Source organism: Girardinichthys multiradiatus, chromosome 2 (assembly GCF_021462225.1).
Source record: "Girardinichthys multiradiatus isolate DD_20200921_A chromosome 2, DD_fGirMul_XY1, whole genome shotgun sequence".
In the NCBI taxonomy this organism is placed as follows: domain Eukaryota; kingdom Metazoa; phylum Chordata; class Actinopteri; order Cyprinodontiformes; family Goodeidae; genus Girardinichthys; species Girardinichthys multiradiatus.
In genome coordinates, this window is record NC_061795.1 from 38,460,476 (window position 1) to 38,482,150 (window position 21,675).

The 21,675-nt window shown below is 39.8% G+C and overlaps 1 protein-coding gene across 2 annotated transcripts; it reads left to right on the top strand.

Moving 5' to 3' along the window:
• The first annotated feature begins 1,542 nt into the window (after positions 1-1,542).
• si:ch211-106e7.2 lies at positions 1,543-21,084 on the top strand. 2 transcript variants are annotated; one of them, XM_047348781.1, is made up of 4 exons: positions 1,543-1,764; positions 12,436-16,556; positions 20,393-20,455; positions 20,555-21,084. In XM_047348781.1, the coding sequence occupies exons 2-4, from the start codon at positions 12,482-12,484 to the stop codon at positions 20,674-20,676; spliced, it is 4,260 nt and encodes a 1,419-aa protein (XP_047204737.1). In that variant the 5' UTR covers positions 1,543-1,764; positions 12,436-12,481; the 3' UTR covers positions 20,677-21,084. The 2 variants fall into 2 exon arrangements, with proteins under 2 accessions (XP_047204737.1, XP_047204727.1); XM_047348771.1 differs by having other exon boundaries at positions 1,553-1,764; positions 20,552-21,084.
• Positions 21,085-21,675: the final 591 nt, after the last annotated feature.

The window sequence follows — 21,675 nt, forward strand, 5'->3', positions numbered from 1 at the left end:
AGAAACAGTGGACAGTCACTGGCGTTGACTTTGTAGCAATCCCTCATACTGAGCATGCATGCAGCGACAGTGGATGTACAACGCCTGCTTCAGAGTTGTCTTGTGAGGTCGCCCTTTGCTGTCCATCAAAGTCACTTCTGCCGTTGCACCTGGTGCCATCTGCTAGCTCTATACAATCCGTCTCAGGTTTGAAGTTTATTACGAGAGGTCAATTTAATGCCATCCAGGTTAAGTGATTGACTAAGCAGTGTCTTTTCCAAAGACTCTTCTGTATTGTCTGAATTTAGAAGTAAAAATTTAAAATCATCCAAGTTTTTATGTCTTCAAGACATGCTTGTAGTCTATCTAACTGACTGGGCTCATCAGGATTCATGGATAAGTAAAGCTGAATATCATCACCGTAACCGTGAAAATTTATCCTATGCTGCCTGATAATTTGACCTATTGGAAGCATATATTTAGTAAAGAGAATTGGCCCAAGTACTGTACCCTGTGGTACTCCACAATTAACCCTGGAGTTTGACGATGATTTATCATTTACATGAACAAACTGGAATCTGTCAGACAAATAAGATTTAAACCAGCCTAGTGCTGTTTCCCTGATCCCTACAGCATGTTCCAGCCTTTCTAAGAGAATATTGCGATCAACTGTATCATGCTGTCATTCAACTGTTGAATGACAGCATGCAGCTAAACATGTCGTCACTGGTCAGAGTGTCATTAGCTGTGAAACTGTTTTTTAAACTAGCTGGTGACATGATTAACTAAAACTGGCTACATGAAATATCACTGTTGACTTATTTTGGTACGGAGCAGTCAGCTAAGGCTTCACAATGCCAAAACATTTATGTAATTTAATCAACTAACCGGTTAAATTACTTCCAAAACACAGAGAATGAACTGCCTTCAATGCTGGAGCTGCTGGTTTTTGGAACTGTTTGCAGCTGCATGACCCTTGTGACCTCTGCATTCCAACCTTTCTATAGAAGTTTATGGAAGTGTCAAAAAATTATTTTTCATCAAACTTTCGTACAGTTCGAGTGACAGGTTGACAGCCTGGCGTCCCTCATGACCCCCCTCGACCTGTAAAACACCAGAATGCATACATTCCTATCTGATGTTGAAATTGCCAAGGGAAAGATTCTGTTTAGTGCAGTACTGGAAACAAAAACGGCTACATCTGGTCACTGGTCTTAACAGGCTGAAAAACACAAGCACAAAAACACGCAAGGTACTCGAAAGCAAAGTACCAACACTGTCATTGTCAACACTTGAAATTTTCATTGCATTGATTCTGTTGAATATTTGATTAAGTTTTATTGCATTGTTTTCAGTCAGTGTGTAATACCACTTTCAGAAGAATTGTTACCACAGGTTGGTGCCTGAAACTTCTTATCACAGCAGAAGAAAAGCTAAAGACAATTATGTAAGTACTTCAAAATAGAAGGTGGGGTTATAACGTCTCTCCACCCATATTAAAACAAACCACGCCCCTACAAAGACTATGGGAGTTCCTTCTTCCCAGTTGCAGTTAAATGCGTCTCGCAGTTTCCTGGCTGGGAGCGCTGTTGCAGAAGAACATGAGGAACTAGAGAAGGACCCACTAAAAACCTGGATGACTAAGGGAGGGAAGGGTTATGACCTACAGCGTTTGGCACATGACTCATAAAAACATCTGCTAAGAGTTCATGGATGAGGAAGCGGAGAAGGGGAGTTTCGATGGTTAAAAACGCTGCAGTTCGAGCGACACCTCGCAGTGAAACGGTAAGTTGTGTTGATAAACGGGGCCGACCAGCTCTCATTTGGTTCAAGTGCCGTTAACTTTTAGTCGTCTTACGGTAACAACCCTCAGAGAAGCGGATGTGGTTTTTTTAAAATTATAATTTTTTTTGCATTTTGTTTTGCATTTTTTGCGTTTTCCTTCAGCATCTCCATCCTGAAAAGCGTTCAGTTCTAACTAAACTAAACGCTGTCAGTTAACAGAAAATAAGAACGACGTCTCCTCTATAAGGAACTCAAAACCTAATTTATCTGATTATACATAGCAGTCGAGGAGTCTGAGCAGGAAAATGTCCCCGTTTATGCGTGTTTTTGTTAAGTAAAGTGGCAACGAGGGTAAAACGGATATTACTCGCTGCATTTATATTCGCTTTCCACTTCATTTCTCTCAGCAACGCTTCTGCAGCCCAGACAGGAAATCCAAAGCTGCAGACTGAGAGAAGCTGCTGTTCTATTTACCATCAATTTAAACGAACGTTTTCTTGAAGATGCTTTCCTGGTTGCATTTGTGGTGTCTGCAGTTTATATAAGTGATGGATTGACATCATGAGGTCGGCCCAAACTAGGAGACGGGAAGTCTTTTTCCAGCTGCCAGGCTGCTTCTTGGAGATATCCCACTTGCCCTATGTCAGTCCAGTAAAGTTTCACCTCATCAAACCTTGTCCAACTGCAGACATGGAACTGATTGCAGCACCAGATTAGCATTAATTTGGTGGTATGACTCAATACTTTTGGGAATATAGAGGGTATATTAGTGATAGCAAAACCAGATGAAGGAGGCGTGTGTCTTGTCTTTAATGCTTATAAAAAGGGTCTGTGTTCATGGTTCTGGAGGAAAGAGCCTTACAGGTTGGTGCACTTTGATATGGGCCTGATTGAAATAAAATCGTTTTGTTGGATGTAAGTCCGTATTAACAGTGTTCTTCCTGTGGCATCTCCATATTGGCAGTTTAAAGGTGGCCAACCCATCATTTTGTTACACTGTGCACAATATGATGACTTTACTTTGGCTCCTTTTTATGTTTTCAACAGGGAAGATCTCACTAGAGATCAGTGGCAGATCCAGAAATGGTCACTAGAAGTCAACATGTCTGCTAAAACACTGAAATGATTTATTGTATCATTACTACTTCTGAAAAAAAAAAAATTTTTAGTTATGAATGTGAAATAATAATCATCTTTATTGATAATCATCTTTATCGGTCATTGCACATGTACATTACAACGAAATTTGTCCTCTGCATTTAACCCATCCCTTACAAGGAGCAGTGGGCTGCCATTGTGCGGTGCCCGGGGAGCATTCTGGGGCTAAGGGTCCCATCAAAATTAATGCAGAAAAATACATTACTGTGCAGGGCTGATTTTAGCCATCACTTTTAGAAGAGTCTATAATTGGGAGGAATATACCGATTCAAAAGGCTTCTTTGCTCTTTACAGTTCATTCACAGAGTTTGCGAGATGCTTGTTTTGGTCTTTTTGATTTGGCAATGGTAGAAACATTACAACTGTTGCATGTTTCAGTCACTATACCCCCCAGCTCATCAAAGCTGTTCTCTTTATGGTAGTCTTCCAAAGCCAAGTCAGGTCTGCTGTTGCATCTAAAACATGACAGACATTTGGTTCTCAGGACCACAGCTGAGAAGCACCATTAAGCTTGTCTGTTCCCTATTATTGGATTTTTAGTGGCTTGAAGAGCATGCTGTTTGTTAATATGCTATTAATATTATGCTAACAGCCTGAAGGTGATAATGAGTTTATTAAAAAGCGGGGGGACGTTTTTGGTGTTTGACCTGCTGATGACCAATCTGAGCTGATAATAGAAACAAAAGGCAAACTTCTGATATTTGGCTGATTTATGTATCTAGTTTTAGAGGTTTACACATGATTATGGCTGAAACAATTAATGAGATTAATTGATTATTGAAATAATTGTCAACTAATTTGGGAATCAAATAATTGTTAACTGGAGACTCTAAAACATGCTATTTGCTTAAAGATCAAGCCACTCCAAGCAATAATTTGGCCAAAAGTGTACAAAGATATGCATTTTGCATTTAAGATCAAAAACTTTGTCTGTAAATATGCTGTATCCAGAACTCCTCAAGTGGCATCGTTTTAGTGTCAACTGGTTCAACTTCTGTAAAAAAATAAAATAACCCTGCTATTTAGCACATTTTGCAATCAAATTATTAATCCATTAATCGGAAAAAATAATTGACAGATTTATCGATTATGAAAATAGTCGTTTTTTGCAGCCCTACATATGATATTACGTATCTTGTCTATTTCTAATTATTTATTTCAGTTACTGTTTTTAGTTTGAATAAATAATGTAGTTGTTTTTAAGATAAGAGATTCAGATTTTTCTGCAGTGAATTATCTTACCAGGACAGTCTTTGCCTTTCAGTTATTGTTAAAGCACCTCAACCAGCCACTGGGAAACAGCTCTTTTCTTTTCTCCTATGTAAACATACACTTTTTCAATGTAGACGTGTACTTTAGTAAATTTCAGTGTACCAACATATGCTTTCTTGATTTAAAACATGGTTTTCTCTAAAATTAAACTTGGTGTAGTTATAGTTTGTCACCAATAAAACACAATTTCATGTGGAGTTATTCTATATGGAAGCAAATCGTTACCATATTTCAAATGAAAAAGCATTTTCAGAAATGCTTTTTCATTTTTAGAATGTGGCTGCATTGTTTGACTCATAAATGAAATTAGTAATCAATAATCCTATTTGCATTTTAATTTTCTTCTTGAAGACTGCTCATTCTTTCACTTAATTAAAATGAAAGACATTTGAGATTTATTTTTCAAAATGTACCCCAGCAAATAGATACCAAAATTCAATTTGAAATGTAAAATTTGAAAATGAAAAAGCATTTCCAGAAATGCTTTTTCATTTTAAGAATGTGGCTGCATTGTTTGACCCATAAATAAAATTAGTAATCAATCATCCTATTTGCATTTTCTTCTTCACGACTGCACATTTTATGCCATAATCAAAAAGAAAACAAAGCAGACATTGCTTTTTCGTTTTCGTGGTCTGCCCGCAAAGTACTGCCCAGAACTCGAAAACAAAAAAGCATTCCGAGCGGCGGGCGCAGCAGAGTGACGTCAGCAGCCGCTCTTCCTCAGCTCCCTGCTGACCAAGCTACCCATCTTGTTCGGTAGGGGGCGCTGTGCACGTCTGCATTGCATTACATTGCAAACGTGCCGAGAAATTGACTGAATTGCAGCAGGGCCGAGCTCAATTTGTGGCAGTGGTGGCAGAACTGGCAGTTCCGGTGGCAGGCATTCTCGTGGCAACCTTATGGCCTGGGACATCCAGCGTGTTTTTAAGCGTTTATTTATAATGTTTTGTGAGTGACAATTCAGGCTTATGGCCTGGGACATCCAGCGTGTTTTTAAGCATTTATTTATAATTTTCTGTGAGTGACAATTCAGAATAGGCGCTCATGCTCTATAATAAACCGGCTGTTTGTGCAATAAATCTTCGTCATCCTTTCAACACGTCACACATACACATAGTGCTATTTATTTTCCATGTCAAGTAAATACAATCACCTTATGTTATGGGTCTAAAGCTGTTTATTAAATAATAATCAATAATGAAATCATTATTTAAAGGTAACAGGCTATAACAACAATGACACCCCGTCCGCCGATAATCAGCATTGGCATCACTTCCGGTGGCAGCTCCACAGACACTATTAACAATAATGACAACCCATTTGCCTATAATCAGCATCAGCTTCCACAAAAATAGCGGCAACCGCATTGGCAAGCTTTTACGGCCGGTCTGGCACCTTCTGGCATCCTCGCGGAATCCCCTGCCACCCTGCGGCAGGCTGTGGCAGTTCCAGTGGCAGCTTCGGTGGCAGGCTGTGGCGGAACTGCCACAGCCAATGCAGACGTGCACAGCGCCCCATACCGAATAAGCTGGGTAGCTCGGTCAGCAGGGAGCTGAGGAAGAGCGGCTGCTGACGTCACTCTGCTGCGCCCGCCGCTCGGAATGCTTTTTCATTTTGGAGTTCTGGGCAGACCACGAAAACGAAAAAGCAATGTCTGCTTTGTTTTCTTTTTGATTATGGCATAAAATGTGCAGTTGTGAAGAAGAAAATGCAAATAGGATGATTTATTACTAATTTTATTTATGGGTCAAATAATGCAGCCACATTCTTAAAATGAAAAAGCATTTCAGCAAATGCGTTTTCATTTTCAAATTTTGCATTTCAAATTTAATTTTGGTATCTATTTGCTGTGGCATATTTTGAAAAATAAATCTCAAATGTCTTTTTCATTTTCATTTTAATTTAGTGAAGGAATGAGTAGTCTTGAAGAAGAAAATGCAAATGCAAATAGGATAATTGATTACTAATTTTATTTATGGGTCAAACAATGCAGCCACATTCTTAAAATGAAAAAGCATTTTCAGAAATGCTTTTTCATTTGAAATATGGTAATGATTTGCTTCCATAATTCTAGTTCTACTTGTTGTAAATCAGTTAAACTAAGATAAAACCAATTCTTCCAAAAACAAGCTTCACACACCTGCCACACACCTGGCCTTGATGATTTGGTGATTAACAGGCTTCTGCAGCACTTTGTGGCATGCTGAGGAGACAATGCAATCATTTGGGACACATTTAAAACATGCAGGTTAGGGGACCCTGATGACCAGGGTTAGTTTCCTCTGCTCTTCAGGAAGCCGGAGTGTTTTCTGGGGCCAGTAATGCCCCCTCCCCCCTTTTTCACAGATTAAAACTAAATTACCAGGGTGGAATTTTCCCTCACAAAAAGAGAGGTAGCAATTCTTATTTTACCAGTAATGCTTGCATTAGCCCTGTGATGGACTGGCGACCTGTCCAGGGTGTACCCCGCCTCTCGCCCATAGACTGCTGGAGATAGGCACCAGCTCCCCTGTGACCCACTATGGAATAAGCGGTAGAAAATGACTGACTGACTGCTTGCATTGTGTGTTGCAGAGAAAGAGTGCTAATGTTGGATTATTTCTTTTAAATTTCTTTTAAACATCTGAATGTTACAAGCTTCCTCTGATTTTGAAGTGATTTATATTTCACTTTCACAATTAAAGCTTCTATTTTGATCAGTTACATTAGTTTAACCAGTTGAACGAAACCTGTTACAGTTGCATCTTTCCCTGGATTCTGTGTAGTCACTGTGACAGAATAATGGGTTATAGTATAGCTTCAATTCTCAGCAGCTGAGGAAGACTTTAAATTATACACACTGTTGTTGAAAGAGTTAGGTAGGTAGTTTATGTAAATTGAAAAACAAAAATGCACCTCAATACATTCAGTTAACAAAAGACATCAGTGAAAGTGAGTCAAAGTGACACTTTAATTATTTCTCGCAAGAATTGAGAACAGGCAGAAAATACAATTAAGCCAGTGTCTTGGTCTGGCCGCTCTGCTCTAGACGGAGAGTTACTGACCTTTTATAGCTGGTTCACAGGCTGAAAATGTAATTCACAGCACACAGGAGACAAGGAGATTAAACAGTCCTTGCGCATCAGATATCTAAAGGGGGCCAGCTTGACATAGAGACATACTTCTCCTGGTAAACAAAACCGCCATATCAGAGAAAGCCCTTGTATTCCAGGCTTCTCTAACTGTGGCATGCTGACCTGGCAAAAGCAGAGCTGGTCTGAACGGGACATTTCATGGGCAACAAGCTTTAGGACCTGCATAGGAAAAACAGACAATATCCCGATGATATCCAACGCTAGCCCAGTTCTGCAAGTGCTGACCCGACTTTTAGTGATACTAAACAGGATGGCCTATTTAGTTTTCCACTATCATTTATTAATCCCACAGGGAAATTCAAGGTATCCAGTAGCACATTCCTCAATGCACATTTCATAAAATAAGGCACACAAAGTGATTTGTATCCACTTAAAAAATAACCATGTACTAAGAGCTCACAATAACAGAACAGGCAGAAATCAAATATTGTATTAACAGATATGGCTTGAGCAGTGCAATAATCTGCATGTGGCGATGCAATAATAGTTCAATGAAGGAAAAACGTGCATTTTAGACGGAGGATAATATATCCAATTGTCTGAGGTACTATTAAGAAAAATTTACCGTGGCTCTTTCCTTAACAGCAAGTTAAGCTAATCCGGAAAGAAGACTCCACTTAGATTAAAATAAGCGCACTAAGTTTGATTAAATGCAAGCCATATTGAATAAATCAGAAAAGAGTATAATAACAATAGATGTATGCATACAAATGACCTTTTTGCTCTGCTGGAATCAGTGACACTTGTAGGTGTCAGCTCCACGAACGAGAAAGGATGCCTCAATTTAGCAGTACACAATCTCATATTGCAAATGTGTCTATCTGATGACTAAAGTACAGGTCCTTCTCAAAATATTAGCATATTGTGATAAAGTTCATTATTTTCCATAATGTAATGATGAAAATTTAACATTCATATATTTTAGATTCATTGCACACTAACTGAAATATTTCAGGTCTTTTATTGTCTTAATACGGATGATTTTGGCATACAGCTCATGAAAACCCAAAATTCCTATCTCACAAAATTAGCATATTTCATCCGACCAAAAAAAGAAAAGTGTTTTTAATACAAAAAACGTCAACCTTCAAATAATCATGTACAGTTATGCACTCAATACTTGGTCGGGAATCCTTTTGCAGAAGTGACTGCTTCAATGCGGCGTGGCATGGAGGCAATCAGCCTGTGGCACTGCTGAGGTCTTATGGAGGCCCAGGATGCTTCAATAGCGGCCTTTAGCTCATCCAGATTGTTGGGTCTTGAGTCTCTCAACGTTCTCTTCACAATATCCCACAGATTCTCTATGGGGTTCAGGTCAGGAGAGTTGGCAGGCCAATTGAGCACAGTGATACCATGGTCAGTAAACCATTTACCAGTGGTTTTGGCACTGTGAGCAGGTGCCAGGTCATGCTGAAAAATGAAATCTTCATCTCCATAAATCTTTTCAGCAGATGGAAGCATGAAGTGCTCCAAAATCTCCTGATAACTAGCTGCATTGACCCTGCCCTTGATAAAACACAGTGGACCAACACCAGCAGCTGACACGGCACCCCAGACCATCACTGACTGTGGGTACTTGACACTGGACTTCTTGAATTTTGGCATTTCCTTCTCCCCAGTCTTCCTCCAGACTCTGGCACCTTGATTTCCGAATGACATGCAGAATTTGCTTTCACCCGAAAAAAGTACTTTGGACCACTGAGCAACAGTCTAGTGCTGCTTCTCTGTAGCCCAGGTCAGGCGCTTCTGCCGCTGTTTCTGGTTCAAAAGTGGCTTGACCTGGGGAATGCGGCACCTGTAGCCCATTTCCTGCACACGCCTGTGCACAGTGGCTCTGGATGTTTCTACTCCAGACTCAGTCCACTGCTTCCACAGGTCCCCCAAGGTCTGGAATCGGCCCTTCTCCAAAATCTTCCTCAGGGTCCGGTCACCTCTTCTCGTTGTGCAGCGTTTTCTGCCACACTTTTTCCTTCCCACAGACTTCCCACTGAGGTGCCTTGATACAGCACTCTGGCAACAGCCTATTCGTTCAGAAATTCCTTTCTGTGTCTTACCCTCTTGCTTGAGGGTGTCAATAGTGGCCTTCTGGACAGCAGTCAGGTCGGCAGTCTTACCCATGATTGGGGTTTTGAGTGATGAACCAGGCTGGGAGTTTTAAAGGCCTCAGGAATCTTTTGCAGGTGTTTAGAGTTAACTCGTTGATTCAGATGATTAGGTTCATAGCTCGTTTAGAGACCCTTTTAATGATATGCTAATTTTGTGAGATAGGAATTTTGGGTTTTCATGAGCTGTATACCAAAATCATCCGTATTAAGACAATAAAATACCTGAAATATTTCAGTTAGTGTGCAATTAATCTAAAATATATGAATGTTACATTTTCATCATGACATGGAAAATAATGAACTTTATCACAATATGCTAATATTTTGAGAAGGACCTGTATTTGTGTGTATCCAGGTTTAGGAGCTGTCTCACCCATCACTGGTGTTTAGTCTGGTCCTGCGCACATAAAGCTGTCATTGTTCCTTATCAGATGTTCAGGCCCTCCCCTGTGTATCTTCTAAGAACATGAAATAATATTCGGTAGACGTTATGCTTTAATGCAGAAAATAGGAAAATGCCCGTGTGACATTTGTGCCTGTGCAATTTAGACTGCAAAGACCTAAGGGTTATCTTGGTGTTCTCTAAGCAGTGTGGAAATATAAATGCCTTATCATTAGTAGCTAAAACTAAGATATATTTGGGATTTGCTGCTTATAAATTGATTATTATTAGGAGTTTTTAGTTATGCTTTTGAGAGTTAGAAAAATCCTTAAACAGTAGCTTCTAGTGTGGTCACACAATGAGTGTTTATTATTCAAGGTTAAAGCTTGCAGGTGTTTTCTGTCTGTATCGTGAGAAGCTGGCAGTGTATTGGGGAGGCATGGTACTCCTCTCCCTGAAGATTCCTGAAGATGTGTGAGAAACTGACCATCAGCAAAAGAATGTGTGAGAAACTGATATGGCGCTGCACAACAAATGTAAAATGTATACTCCCTGTAGAATGTGTGTGTTCAATAAAAGAACGGTGCAGGGGAGAAAAAAAGTAGAAGTGTTCCTGACTACACAGAGACAGCACTCTCCCCGGCCGGCAGAATCAACTTCAACTTCTAGTCCGTGTTTTGTTTTCTTAGACATTTAAGTTTAGTTCTTCTCGCGCAGAATTAAGATGCTTTGACCAAATAAACGAGTTTAGAAGGACACACTCCAACAGCAGGAATGTGAGAATTAGGCAAGTTTAGTTATATAGCACATTTCAGTAGTAGTACAAGCCACTGTAGCTGGCAGCAAAGTTGTCCGTTGTTCTGAAATTGTACATGATAAGCTGTATGTTGATGAGCAAAGCTGCTACCGGCATGTTGTGGGACAGAGCATGCAGAGCAGCTCGTTTTAGTCGTCGCGGCTCTGCAACACTCGATTTTGCTCTACTCGGTACGGTGACTGTTGTGTTTCCACTGACCCCCCAATGGCTAAAGCTATGGTGGCTGAAGCCTCACCTCCAGCCATGAGTGTAGTGCGCTGTGCTGCTATTAACGTTACTGTGTCACATTGTCACATTAAAGTAATATGCGTGAAATGATAACAAATAAAACATAAACTAAATACTAAAAACGTTTGTATTAGTGTATATTCAAAAATGTCTTATTTCTGTTTTTTATGTCTAAAATTATCCACTAGGATAATTATCTGGACCACAGCCCAGCCAGAACTTATAAAATAAGGCTCAGGGGTTCTGATGTGAGGGGGGGTGTGGGAGGAGAAGCAGAGAGGAGAGACACTGCCGTCTGGATGGTGAAGCTCCAAAGTTTGTCTGAAGAAGTTACAATTTTGGGCTTTATGAGGAAGCTTTTGTCTTATCCATAACAATAACGAGGACAAGGACTTAAAAGCGCAAAACCGTGGACTTTTGACCTTTGAAGTTAGTTTTAAATTGGATATTGCATATTCGTGCTCCGCACATTCAGCGGACTCGTCTTCCTGTTTGGTCCGATGCAGGCAGTCTGATTACAGGCAACTACTCTCTCCCTGCTCCCTCCTCCTCCAGACGCTGGTTTGTTAAAGGACCATAAATAAATTTCCAAACCAAACACGTTGTGTCATGGTGGTTTTGTTTTGGGGGAAATTGTTTGTGCCTCTGAACAGCTGATTTTATGTGTGATCTGCTGATTTAGGATGTTATTAAATACAGCGCTCTGCCTGCATGTAATTCAGAAAGGTGATTTGTCCTTTTTCTTTTCTGTCAGCCTTCAGGCATGGTTTATGATCTGTAAATGGTAGAATTACATGACCTGCTTTGGCCACTTTGGTCCTGTAATGGAAACGCAAATCGAGCCGAGTGGAGTCGAGTAGGGCCAGATTGAGTACCTGATAACTTTGAAGAATTTTACAGCAGCTGCCAGTCATCAGTTATTCAGGAATATCTGCAATCTGATGTCACGACAAGTTGTTACAGGCCTCAGCTATGGGGTAGGAATAAATATTAGTTGGGTTTGTTTAGGGAGGTGGAGATCCAGAATTTGATTAGCCTCTTTTGTATGATTAATCAAAAAGTTTATACGGTAAAACTGGAAATGCGCCCATTATGCTTTTCCTGGCTGATACGTGTTTTTTTTTTGGTTTCTTTGAGGTCTGACTTGCTGGTTCTGATTTTGACCCGTTCAGAGTATAATTATTTGTTTATTCCATGGCCTGTCAAACCCAAAAGGAGAGAAAATGTTTCTGTGGGTTTCATAAGAGATGTTTTTTTTTTTTTTTTTGCACAAATCAAACAGAAAAATAAATTATTGCATGAAGTTTTCTATTAATTGATCACAGCAGTGTTCAACCTTTCATCAGATGTTTTTCTTTTAATTAAATAAATTTAAGAACATGCAGTTGTTTGTGTTAGACTGAAAATGGTCCGGAATCATGTATTCTCTAGAGAAGAAATGGTTTATTATTTATTCCAAGTTTGGTTTTCTAATCACTAGTTGGAGTCAATCAAAGGGGGAAATGGCAGATTCATATATCTGCAACAGTTATGGGTGTGTATTTGACATTTGTCCATTTTGTCTCATTTCAGGAGCATTGTATTATCTACCTTCCAAGAAGCGTAAGAAAATACAAAAATGCATTCATTTGCACTTATGAAGGCACCGACTCGTCAGGCTGGACCACCCCCCCAAGCCTTACAAGCTGCTACTAATCTATCCCCAGGTGCATCAGGAGCTTGGTCTGCAAACAGCATGCAACAGTACATGGCGGGGAACACAGGAGTCAAACTGTCACCGAGTGCTAATTTTGCCTCGCAGAATGGAGCAAACCCTAGTAGACAGATTGCAAACTGGCAGAGCTCTGATACTTCACATCAGGCAGCTCAAACCAAAAAGGCTTCACATTTTAAGGATTATTACTTCCTCAGAATGCTTCTTGGCCAGTCACAGTACAAATTAAACAAATTGCAAAATGAAAATGTTCCTGTGCCAACCACTTGTGTATCTCAGACAGCCCCAATGCAAAATTCTCATCAGTATTTGGCAACCCAGAGTCTACATGGTACTGTTGTCACAAATCCTCCCTACGTCCAACAAAACACATCAGTGTTTTGCAAACAGCCGGTTTCCTTTAATGAGGTGCAGACAAACGGGACTAAGGATACTTATTCAAATATTCAACAGAGCAGGGCCATGCATCCTGCTGTAAACGGAGATATGACCAGAACCATTTCATCATACAACCCTGCTCCCTCACTTCCTTATGAGCAGGTGTTCAATGCCAACACAGCACCATCTGCAGCCGTTCATAATAGTCAAACTCAGATAGCTCCTAACCAGATTCACAGACAAAGTTTCTCCCAGGGCGGTTACTCTCAAAACTACCCACCAAGCTATGAAATGGCGACCTCTCAGTCATTTAGGAACAACAGTGTTTCTACTCAATGCACATCTGCAAATGCACAGGCTATAAATGGTTCTACCACAGGTCAGATAAATTGGCAAACTTCAGCTCAGTGCAATCCTTCATATAACAACTGTGGAGGTTTCAGGAGCATAAATTCATGGAATCAGTACGAAAAGAACAGTTTTCAGATGAATACAAATGGCCGTCCTTTAAACTATGATGCTGCACCTCAACAAATGCTCAGGCAAAATGTGCATGCAAACAGTATAAGTACGTCTTACACTGGCAGCCCCAACACGACCCAACATTACGTCCGTATGTCCAGAATGTCTAGTCAAAATATTCAAACTGCAAACTTGGCTCGCTCTGAAAGTTACAGCTTGACTGCTAGCCAGTCTTTCCCTCTCTGTTCTGGACAACCTTTGCCTCAGACTGTTATGTCAAGAGCACAGCACACTGTAAATGCACCATTTCAACAAAACCTGCCACCAAATGCCTTGAGCGTCACAACAGCAGGGAACCACGGTGGAAGGGGCCAAGTGGTTCCTATTAATGAAACTGTGTCAAACAGATGCCCAGTTGAATCCATGAGTAATGTGGCGCAAGGATGCAAGACAATGTTATTGGAGAGCAACGAGCCTGAAGCCTTTGTAGTAAGCCATTCAAATAATAATGGAATGCCCTCGCCATTCAAACAAAATGACATGTGTGCTTCCATGTCTAGTCACACCAGCATAAGAGCTGTTGCAGTTGTGCCCCCATTGTCGCAGGAGGCGTGTCAGTCCCCTGCCAGCGCTGAACCTTGCAAATCTGTAGATGGTGCAGACAAAATGTGCATTTCACCCAATGAAGCTACAATCAGTGAGACTACATGTGTAAGAGAGGAATCTAATTGGAATCGAGTGACTCTGAACAAAGCAGCATGTGATGATCGAGCTGTTTTAACTGTTTCTGACTCGGAGCCTGAAAGCTTGGCTCAAACATCACAGTGGGATAATCATGAATCTGTTGTTCATAAGGTATCAGATGTCTCAGCAAGTCCAAGTGGTTCTGGAAAACAAACTGAAGGGACAGTACCTTATTCACCACCAGTTCATGAGCTTTCTCTCATCCCAACAAAATCTTGGACCGCTGAGGCTCTGAACAAATTAATATTGGAGACAGATAAAGCTCAACCCAAGCCAAAGGACACTCCAGATCATTCAACTTTTGTCAAAATACTGTCAAAGCTGTGGAATAAAGACATTGCATTATTTTTTAAGAACTATGAGAGCTTTCAATTGGATAAGCTTTCTGATGTAGAAAACTTCTGTGACACACACATCAAAAGGAACACAGTTATACTGACACAAGTTAACCCTGACTTTAAGGACCAACTCAAACGATACAACATCCTCAAAGATGATGAAGTGTACTCAGAACCTCCTTACAGATCTCTTTGGTTGAATGTCAACGATCTGCTTGATGATATAGATAAAGAGTTTGGCTTCCCTTGGACTTTGAAGCGGCATTTTTATGTGGACGAAACCGAAAGCCAGGGACATGACTTCCAGACTTCGGGGAACATTCCGGAACAAGCTTTCAATGAGACAGTGAACAAAGTCTCATCTCCAGCAGAGTCTGAATCAGTCGAAATGATTGAAGAAAGTGACATTCCCCGGGACCCACCTGCTTCCACACTGGAGTCATCAGGGAAAAGTTCCTTGGAATCAAGCTACTCATTTAAAATAGAAGTTTTGCCTCCAGAGGAAGCCAAAGTCATCTTTGAACAAATACAGAAAAAGAAGCAACAAAGCTCTAATTGTCTGAAAGAGACTGCTGTCATTGGCTCTGGGCAGAGAGAGGAATCTGAACATATGGATCCTACTATAAATGAGCCCAAAGGGAATGATTCTTTAAACAATCAGCTGGAAGAGATTTGCTGCCTTGCAAGGTTTGTAGAAATGAATTTAAGATTGGGCAAACCCCCCTCCCACTGCCAATGCAGAGACAAACAAAATGCAAACAAAGGCACTATCAAGACACTTAAACCTGACCCTGACCAACTGTCATCTGGCCAGGATGTTAATTGTCAAAGTGCTCAGAGTGGCTTTGAACTTTCCAGTAACCTTTGTCAAATTATTGATTTGACTGATGATGGCGACAACCAACTTCTTTCGTTTTTTGATGAAGAGCCAGAACCCATTTTTCAGATAAGTGCCTGCAGCCAGTCAAATGGTGAAAGTGTAACCGACCATATGGATGGAGATCTTTCGGATGACCTTACCATTCCCAAAGAGATGCACAATCATGTCTTCAAGAGGGGAGAATCTGAGGAGGAGCGTGTACAAGAAGAGCTGCTATCAGCAGGAGCTGTACAGTCAAGTGATTCAGTGTGTTGTACTCCGGTAACCAATTTTAATCCTTCTAACACAATGGAAAGGAAAGAACTGTTTCCATTGCCCAACCAGAAAGAAAACTGTAATCAAACTCGTGTAACCAAGGATAAGTCCTCTTCAGAAAAGAAAACCCAAACTCAAGTCACTGACGCCAACAACCAGACATCTTTAAGCCTCCATGTTAATAATGAAAGACATGTAAAAAAGGAAAAGAGACAAAGCAGTCTTGACCTTTATTTTCCATCCCTAAAGAAACCTAAAAAAAGCAACTTCTCAGTTGCCTCAGAACCAGATCACACCTCTGAAGCTCAACATTCAGCCTCTGAAGCGAAAATTGCAGAATTAGTATTGTTTGGAGCAGGGCAACAAGAGGCGAGTGCTCAGTCTGAAAAAACGTTCCTGGTTTCTTCTCAAACAAGTCCATCTTATGAAAAACACAGACCTCCTGGAGTTCTGTCTGTTAAATTGGACTCTTTAGGAAGGGACACCACTACAGCTGCCACAAAGGACTACTCTGTAAAACAGTTGATCTATGATAAATGGAGGAGAAGCGTTCCAACAGTTGCTTTTCGGCACAAAAACAAACTGAGAAGACACACCAGTATACCTGCTTCTTTATCTTTTGGGAACACACAGGAGAAGCAGACAATTTCTCCTGAACTGAAACTCTCTGATAGAACTAGAAAATACATTTTGAGTCTCAAAAAGAGGAGGGCTCTCACTGAACGGCGTCGACATGAAAAGATAAAGAGGAGTTACAGCGTCACATTGCCTGAACATCAGCAGGGAAGTGAGACTCAAAATGAAACCAGTGACGGGAAGCCGGTCCAAGGCGGTATTGTCTTGAAGTTCAGTCTCCTGCCCAATACCTTCGACTTCACGGAAGGGTCTGCTGGAATGAAGGAGGCATCTGAACCAGTTTCAGGTAAATAAAGTCTGAAGAACGGTTTTTCAGTTCGCTATGTTTTTTTTACCTGTTGGTAGTCAAGGGCCAGTGTAGTTATGTCCAGACATAAATGAGAAACACCAGAGCTAACAATGGATTCAAGCTGAAGTCCAATTATAAAACAACTAGCCCTAATATTTGTTTTAAAAATATTTTTTAACTATGTTGGTATTTATAAAAATAGAACAAATCCAGGACATTTATTTTGAAACGTGTACACAATTCCACTGCGTGTTTAGAGCAGCTCAGAGAAAATCCAGGGTATTCAAAGCAAGACCTGGGAGCCATTAAGGCCCTTGGAATGACTTTTTGTGACCCCAGATGTAATTTAATAAGGCCTTTTTGATGCAGATGGAGACACATTATTTAAAAAGTCCTTATGGCAAGGTATTCGTTGACAATATTTCTTATAATGAAAAATGTTACCAAAGTGTTCTGCTATTATTTACCTAGTAAACAGGCCCACAAACATCCAGCCACTTTTACTCAAAAGCTAACTTAGATGGCAAAAATTCGACCTTGCTGATGGAAGCTGCAGTCAGTTTCTGTTTGGTGGCGAAGGATTCACAAAGACTTCCTGTAGTGTTGTAGTTTGATGCAGCAATATGCTTTTGATGACCAATGCCTTCAGAGTTCACCGAGTCGTTTTGAAGTCAGTAACTCGAAAGCTGTAGAAGGTGTTCACTCAGATACAGCGTGTGTGAACAAGAGAAAATGTTGGCTTTGATCCAAAATGGCCAACTTCTTGTGGTGTTTGGACCAGAGACTTTATTTGGAGCACCAGAGAAATTACTTGTAACGAAATTTCATACTCCTCAATAAAGCATGATCTGGGGCTGATTTATTTACTTTTAAATCTTATTGGGGGCGCTGTGGAGTAATTGGGCCATGCATACCGTATATTTCACTGAATATATTTTGGGAGCCTAACTAGGATCAATCATATTGAATTTGGTTGGATGCATGACGTTGCACTTCGCCGCACCGCCATGATCACACCCTCCATTGAAAAGTGTCTGTGTTCCAAACCAAGTGAGACACTTCTAAAACAATTTTCAATTGATCAAAAGGGTCAGAAAGGGACCTTTCCAATCAAAAAAGGTGACTTGTCAGCATATGACCACATGGTACTGTCAAGAACCCAATGTGGATCAATCATACCAAATTTGGTATAGCTCTGCCTTCCTATGTGAAAATTATAACTTTTTGGCAAGTATGCAAAGTTCGAGGCCTAGCCACGCCTCCTACACCATGCTTAAAAACTCACGATTGTGATAACTTTTAATCCCCTATGCCTTAAGGCGATTCTGACCAAATTTGAAGCCGATGGCTCAAAACCTATAGAAGTCAGTCAAAGTTCAACATGTATGAAATGCCCAAAATTTGGAATTTGGAGTGTTCTGTGTACTAACTTCAAATATCTACGTTAAACCAGTTGGCCTTCTTAGTTTAGGGTGTGCTTTAGAGCTGTTTGGTCACACCCCTTTTTTATTCTAATGAAGTTTCATTGGGGGACAGGTTTGCGTAAAGCTAGGTGAGTTTTCATTTATGTTTGGGAACCCTAGAACCACTTAAAGCTGCAAAAAAATGTTATAAAAAATTGAATCCTGCGAGTACAATAGGCCTTCACAGCGCTTTCGGTGGTTGGGCCTAATTAAAATAAAAATCTTTATTTAAATTTTGAGTAGGCCCAATTAAATTTTTAATAATTAAAATTACTCAACATTTTCCTCAATCTTCTTTTTTCCATCATTATCATGACCAATCTTAAGCCCAGCATGACATGTCATCAACTATATAAATTACCAGGTTTTTAAATTAAATAATAAATAAAATAATTAATAGGTTCATAAAACAGATTCAAAGTCTGTTACATAAATTCCAGTTTGATCCTAGTTATTAAAAATTGCAGTCAAGGTTTGTTATTTTTATTGGTAAAACGTTTTTATGTTTAAAGAAATCTAGCTGATTGCATCGAGTCACTCACTCTGCAGTTATAGCCCGTCCAGAACAAGCACATACACACGCGGACAAAATTGTTGGTACCCCTCGGTTAATGAAAGAAAACCCAAAATGGTCACAGAAATAACTTGAATCTGACAAAGGTAATAATGAATAAAAATTCTATGAAAAATGAACAAATGAAAGTCAGACATTGCTTTTCAAACATGCTTCAACAGAATTTAAAAAAATAAACTCTTAAAACAGGCCTGGACAAACGTGATGGTACCCCTGAAAATAATGTGACCAAAGGGACATGTTAAATCAAGGTGTGTCCATTAATTAGCATCACAGGTGTCTACATTCTTATAATAATTCAGGGGGCCTATATATTGGGCTACAGGTAGTCACTGTGCTGTCTGGTGACATGGTGTGAACCACACTCAACGTGGACCAGAGGAAGTGAAGGAAAGAGTTGTCTCTGGAGATTAAAAAGAAAATTATAGACAAGCATGTTAAAGGTCAAGATTATAAGACCATCTCCAAGCAGCTTCGTGTTCCTGAGACTACAGTTGCATATATTATTCAGAAATTTAAGATCCATAACAAAACAAAGAGATGGATATTATGAACGGTAACAAAAGAGCCCAGAAAAACCTCTGAAGAGATTAAAGGTGAACTTCAAGCTCAAGGAACATCAGTGTCAGATCGCACCATCCGACGTTGTTTGAGGCAAATTGGACTTAATGGGAGACGACCAAGGAGATCACCATTGTTGAAAATGAATCATAAAAAAGCCAGATTGGAATTTCTCAAACTACATGTTGACAAGCCACAAAGCGTCTGGGAGAAAGTCCTATGGACAGATGAGACAAATATTGAACTTTTTGGCAAGGCACATCAGCTCTATGTTCGCAGACAGAAAAATGAAGCATATGAAGGAAAGAACACTGTCCCTACTGTGAAACATGGAGGAGGTTCTGTTATGTTCTGGGGCTGCTTTGCTGCATCTGCCACAGGGTGTCTTGAATCTGTGCAGGGTATAATGAAATCTCAAGACTATCAAGGGATTCTAGAGAAAAATGTGTTGCTCCCCAGTGTCAGAAAGCTTCGTCTCAGTCGCAAGTCATGGGTCTTGAAACAGGATAATGACCCAAAACACACAGCTAAAAATAACCAAGCATGGGTAAGAGGAAAACATTGGACTATTCTTAATTGGCTTTCTATGACCCCTGACCTAAATCCTATTGAGCATCTTTGGGAGGAGCTGAAACATGCCGTCTGGAAAAGGCACCCTTCAAACCTGAGACAACTGGAGCAGTTTGCTCATGAGGAGTGGACCAAATACCTTCTGAAAGGTGCAGAAGTCTCATTGATTGTTATAGGAATCGTTTGATTGCAGTGATTGCCTCAAAAGGTGGTGCAACCAAATATTAAGGGTACCATCATTTTTGTCCAGGCCTGTTTCATGAGTTTATTTTTTTTAATAATTCGGTTGAAACATGTTTGAAAAGCAATGTCGGATTTTCATTTCTTCATTTTCAGAGAATTTTTATTCATTATTACCTTTGTCAGATTCAAGTTATTTCTGTGACCATTGTGGGTTTTTCTTTCATTAACCAAGGGGTACCAACAATTTTGTCCACGTGTGTATCACCTTGTGGCACCAGCTTAGCTTGCTTATGAATGAAGTGGTGCCAAAAACTGTACCAGTGTCTGTTAATGATGCCTCCAAAAATAGAAAGTCAATAGATGACAAGCTGTTTCGTGGCGTTATGGGGAAAACACTTTTAGCACAGTGAATTCTACCCCAAAGGATTTTGTTTTGTGTGTAATTCAAATAATGTATTTAAATGCAGTTTTTTTTTTTTCAGATAAGTTGGAACCAGTAGAAGAAAAAGCTCAGTTCCCTAAGAAAGCTTTAACAAAGACAAAAGGTAAACTCAACATTAGGCTACTGTATTGTTTTTTTTATGTAAATTATATTTGACATCTTCCGTGCTAATACCAATCAGTGTGTATGTAATTCACAGCAGGTACTTGGTATCCAAGTCAAGCAAAGCAATATGAGCCTCTATGTGTCTCCAAGAATGTCGGCCTTTTCCAAGAGTATCAGAAGAAATACAAAGAGAAGACTCGGAAGTCAATGGATGAATGATCTTTTCTTCATTTGACTCCTGTATGTTAACATTGTTAATGACAATGTGTTTGTACTGTATATTCAGGGAGTAGATTAACGTCAGTGATAGACTTTACATCCCTGTGAAAGAGATTCACTAACCTCATTTCTGCTTCCTCATCTCTTTAAAAAGCTCAAACTTTCAGACTGACTGTTACATTTATATACTGTGTATTTATATTGCATATGTACATTGGTTAAGTGCTTTGCAATATTTGCATGTTTCTTTTTTTACTTTTGTACCACAAAGTATTCTATTTTTTTATTGTACTTTAAGTTTTTGTTTGAGAAACTTAATGGGAAAGCTATTATATTGTATGAAACGTTCAAGCTGATTAAACTTTTTTTTCCCACTTTGCTGTATGAATAAATTCTGTTTGATGATTATCTTTTGTCTGCTTATTAAATTGCTGTAGAACATTTAAATATAAACCACATAAAGATCAAGAAATTAAGAAAATCAGGTTAAAACAAATGCTTGCCAGTGAGCGGTAATGTACGCCATTAGTGTCAAATATGAGTGATTCTTAAGTAGCATAGTCATTTAAACCCGAGCGATGTCGATGTTGCAGACTAATGGGGAAAAAATATCAGCTTTTATGCAAGTGACCAACAAAATAAGCATGGCAAAATGAACTGGCCAATGAGTCCAGAATCTGTTCTGTAAAAAGGGCAAAATAGAGGTACTGTTTTGTCTCCTTGCAGATTTCTTCAAGCAAGACCAGAGACAGAGGATTTCCGGATAGTCAGTTATTTGCGTCACCTTATAATTTAGATCCTCCATGGTAGAAAAATGTCTTTATGCATGTTTCAAAAATAATTACAGGAGGTTTTTAAAGGTTACCATAAGCCCGAACTTGTTGAAACAACATTGTTGGGACACAATTCGATTCACTAAAACGAACCTAGCCCAGTTACCAAGTGCAAGTTGTAAAATTAGGGAAGTGAGCAGCTGTTAACAAATGTGACTGTTGTGAT

Excerpts from the sequence above, each read along its gene's own strand:
- si:ch211-106e7.2 (XM_047348771.1), top strand. The coding sequence starts at position 12,482 with ATGCATTCATTTGCACTTATGAAGGCACCGACTCGTCAGGCTGGACCA. Across the intron at positions 16,557-20,392 it reads GGCATCTGAACCAGTTTCAG|ATAAGTTGGAACCAGTAGAA; the intron begins GTAAATAAAGTC and ends TTTTTTTTTCAG. Across the intron at positions 20,456-20,551 it reads AGCTTTAACAAAGACAAAAG|CAGGTACTTGGTATCCAAGT; the intron begins GTAAACTCAACA and ends TGTAATTCACAG.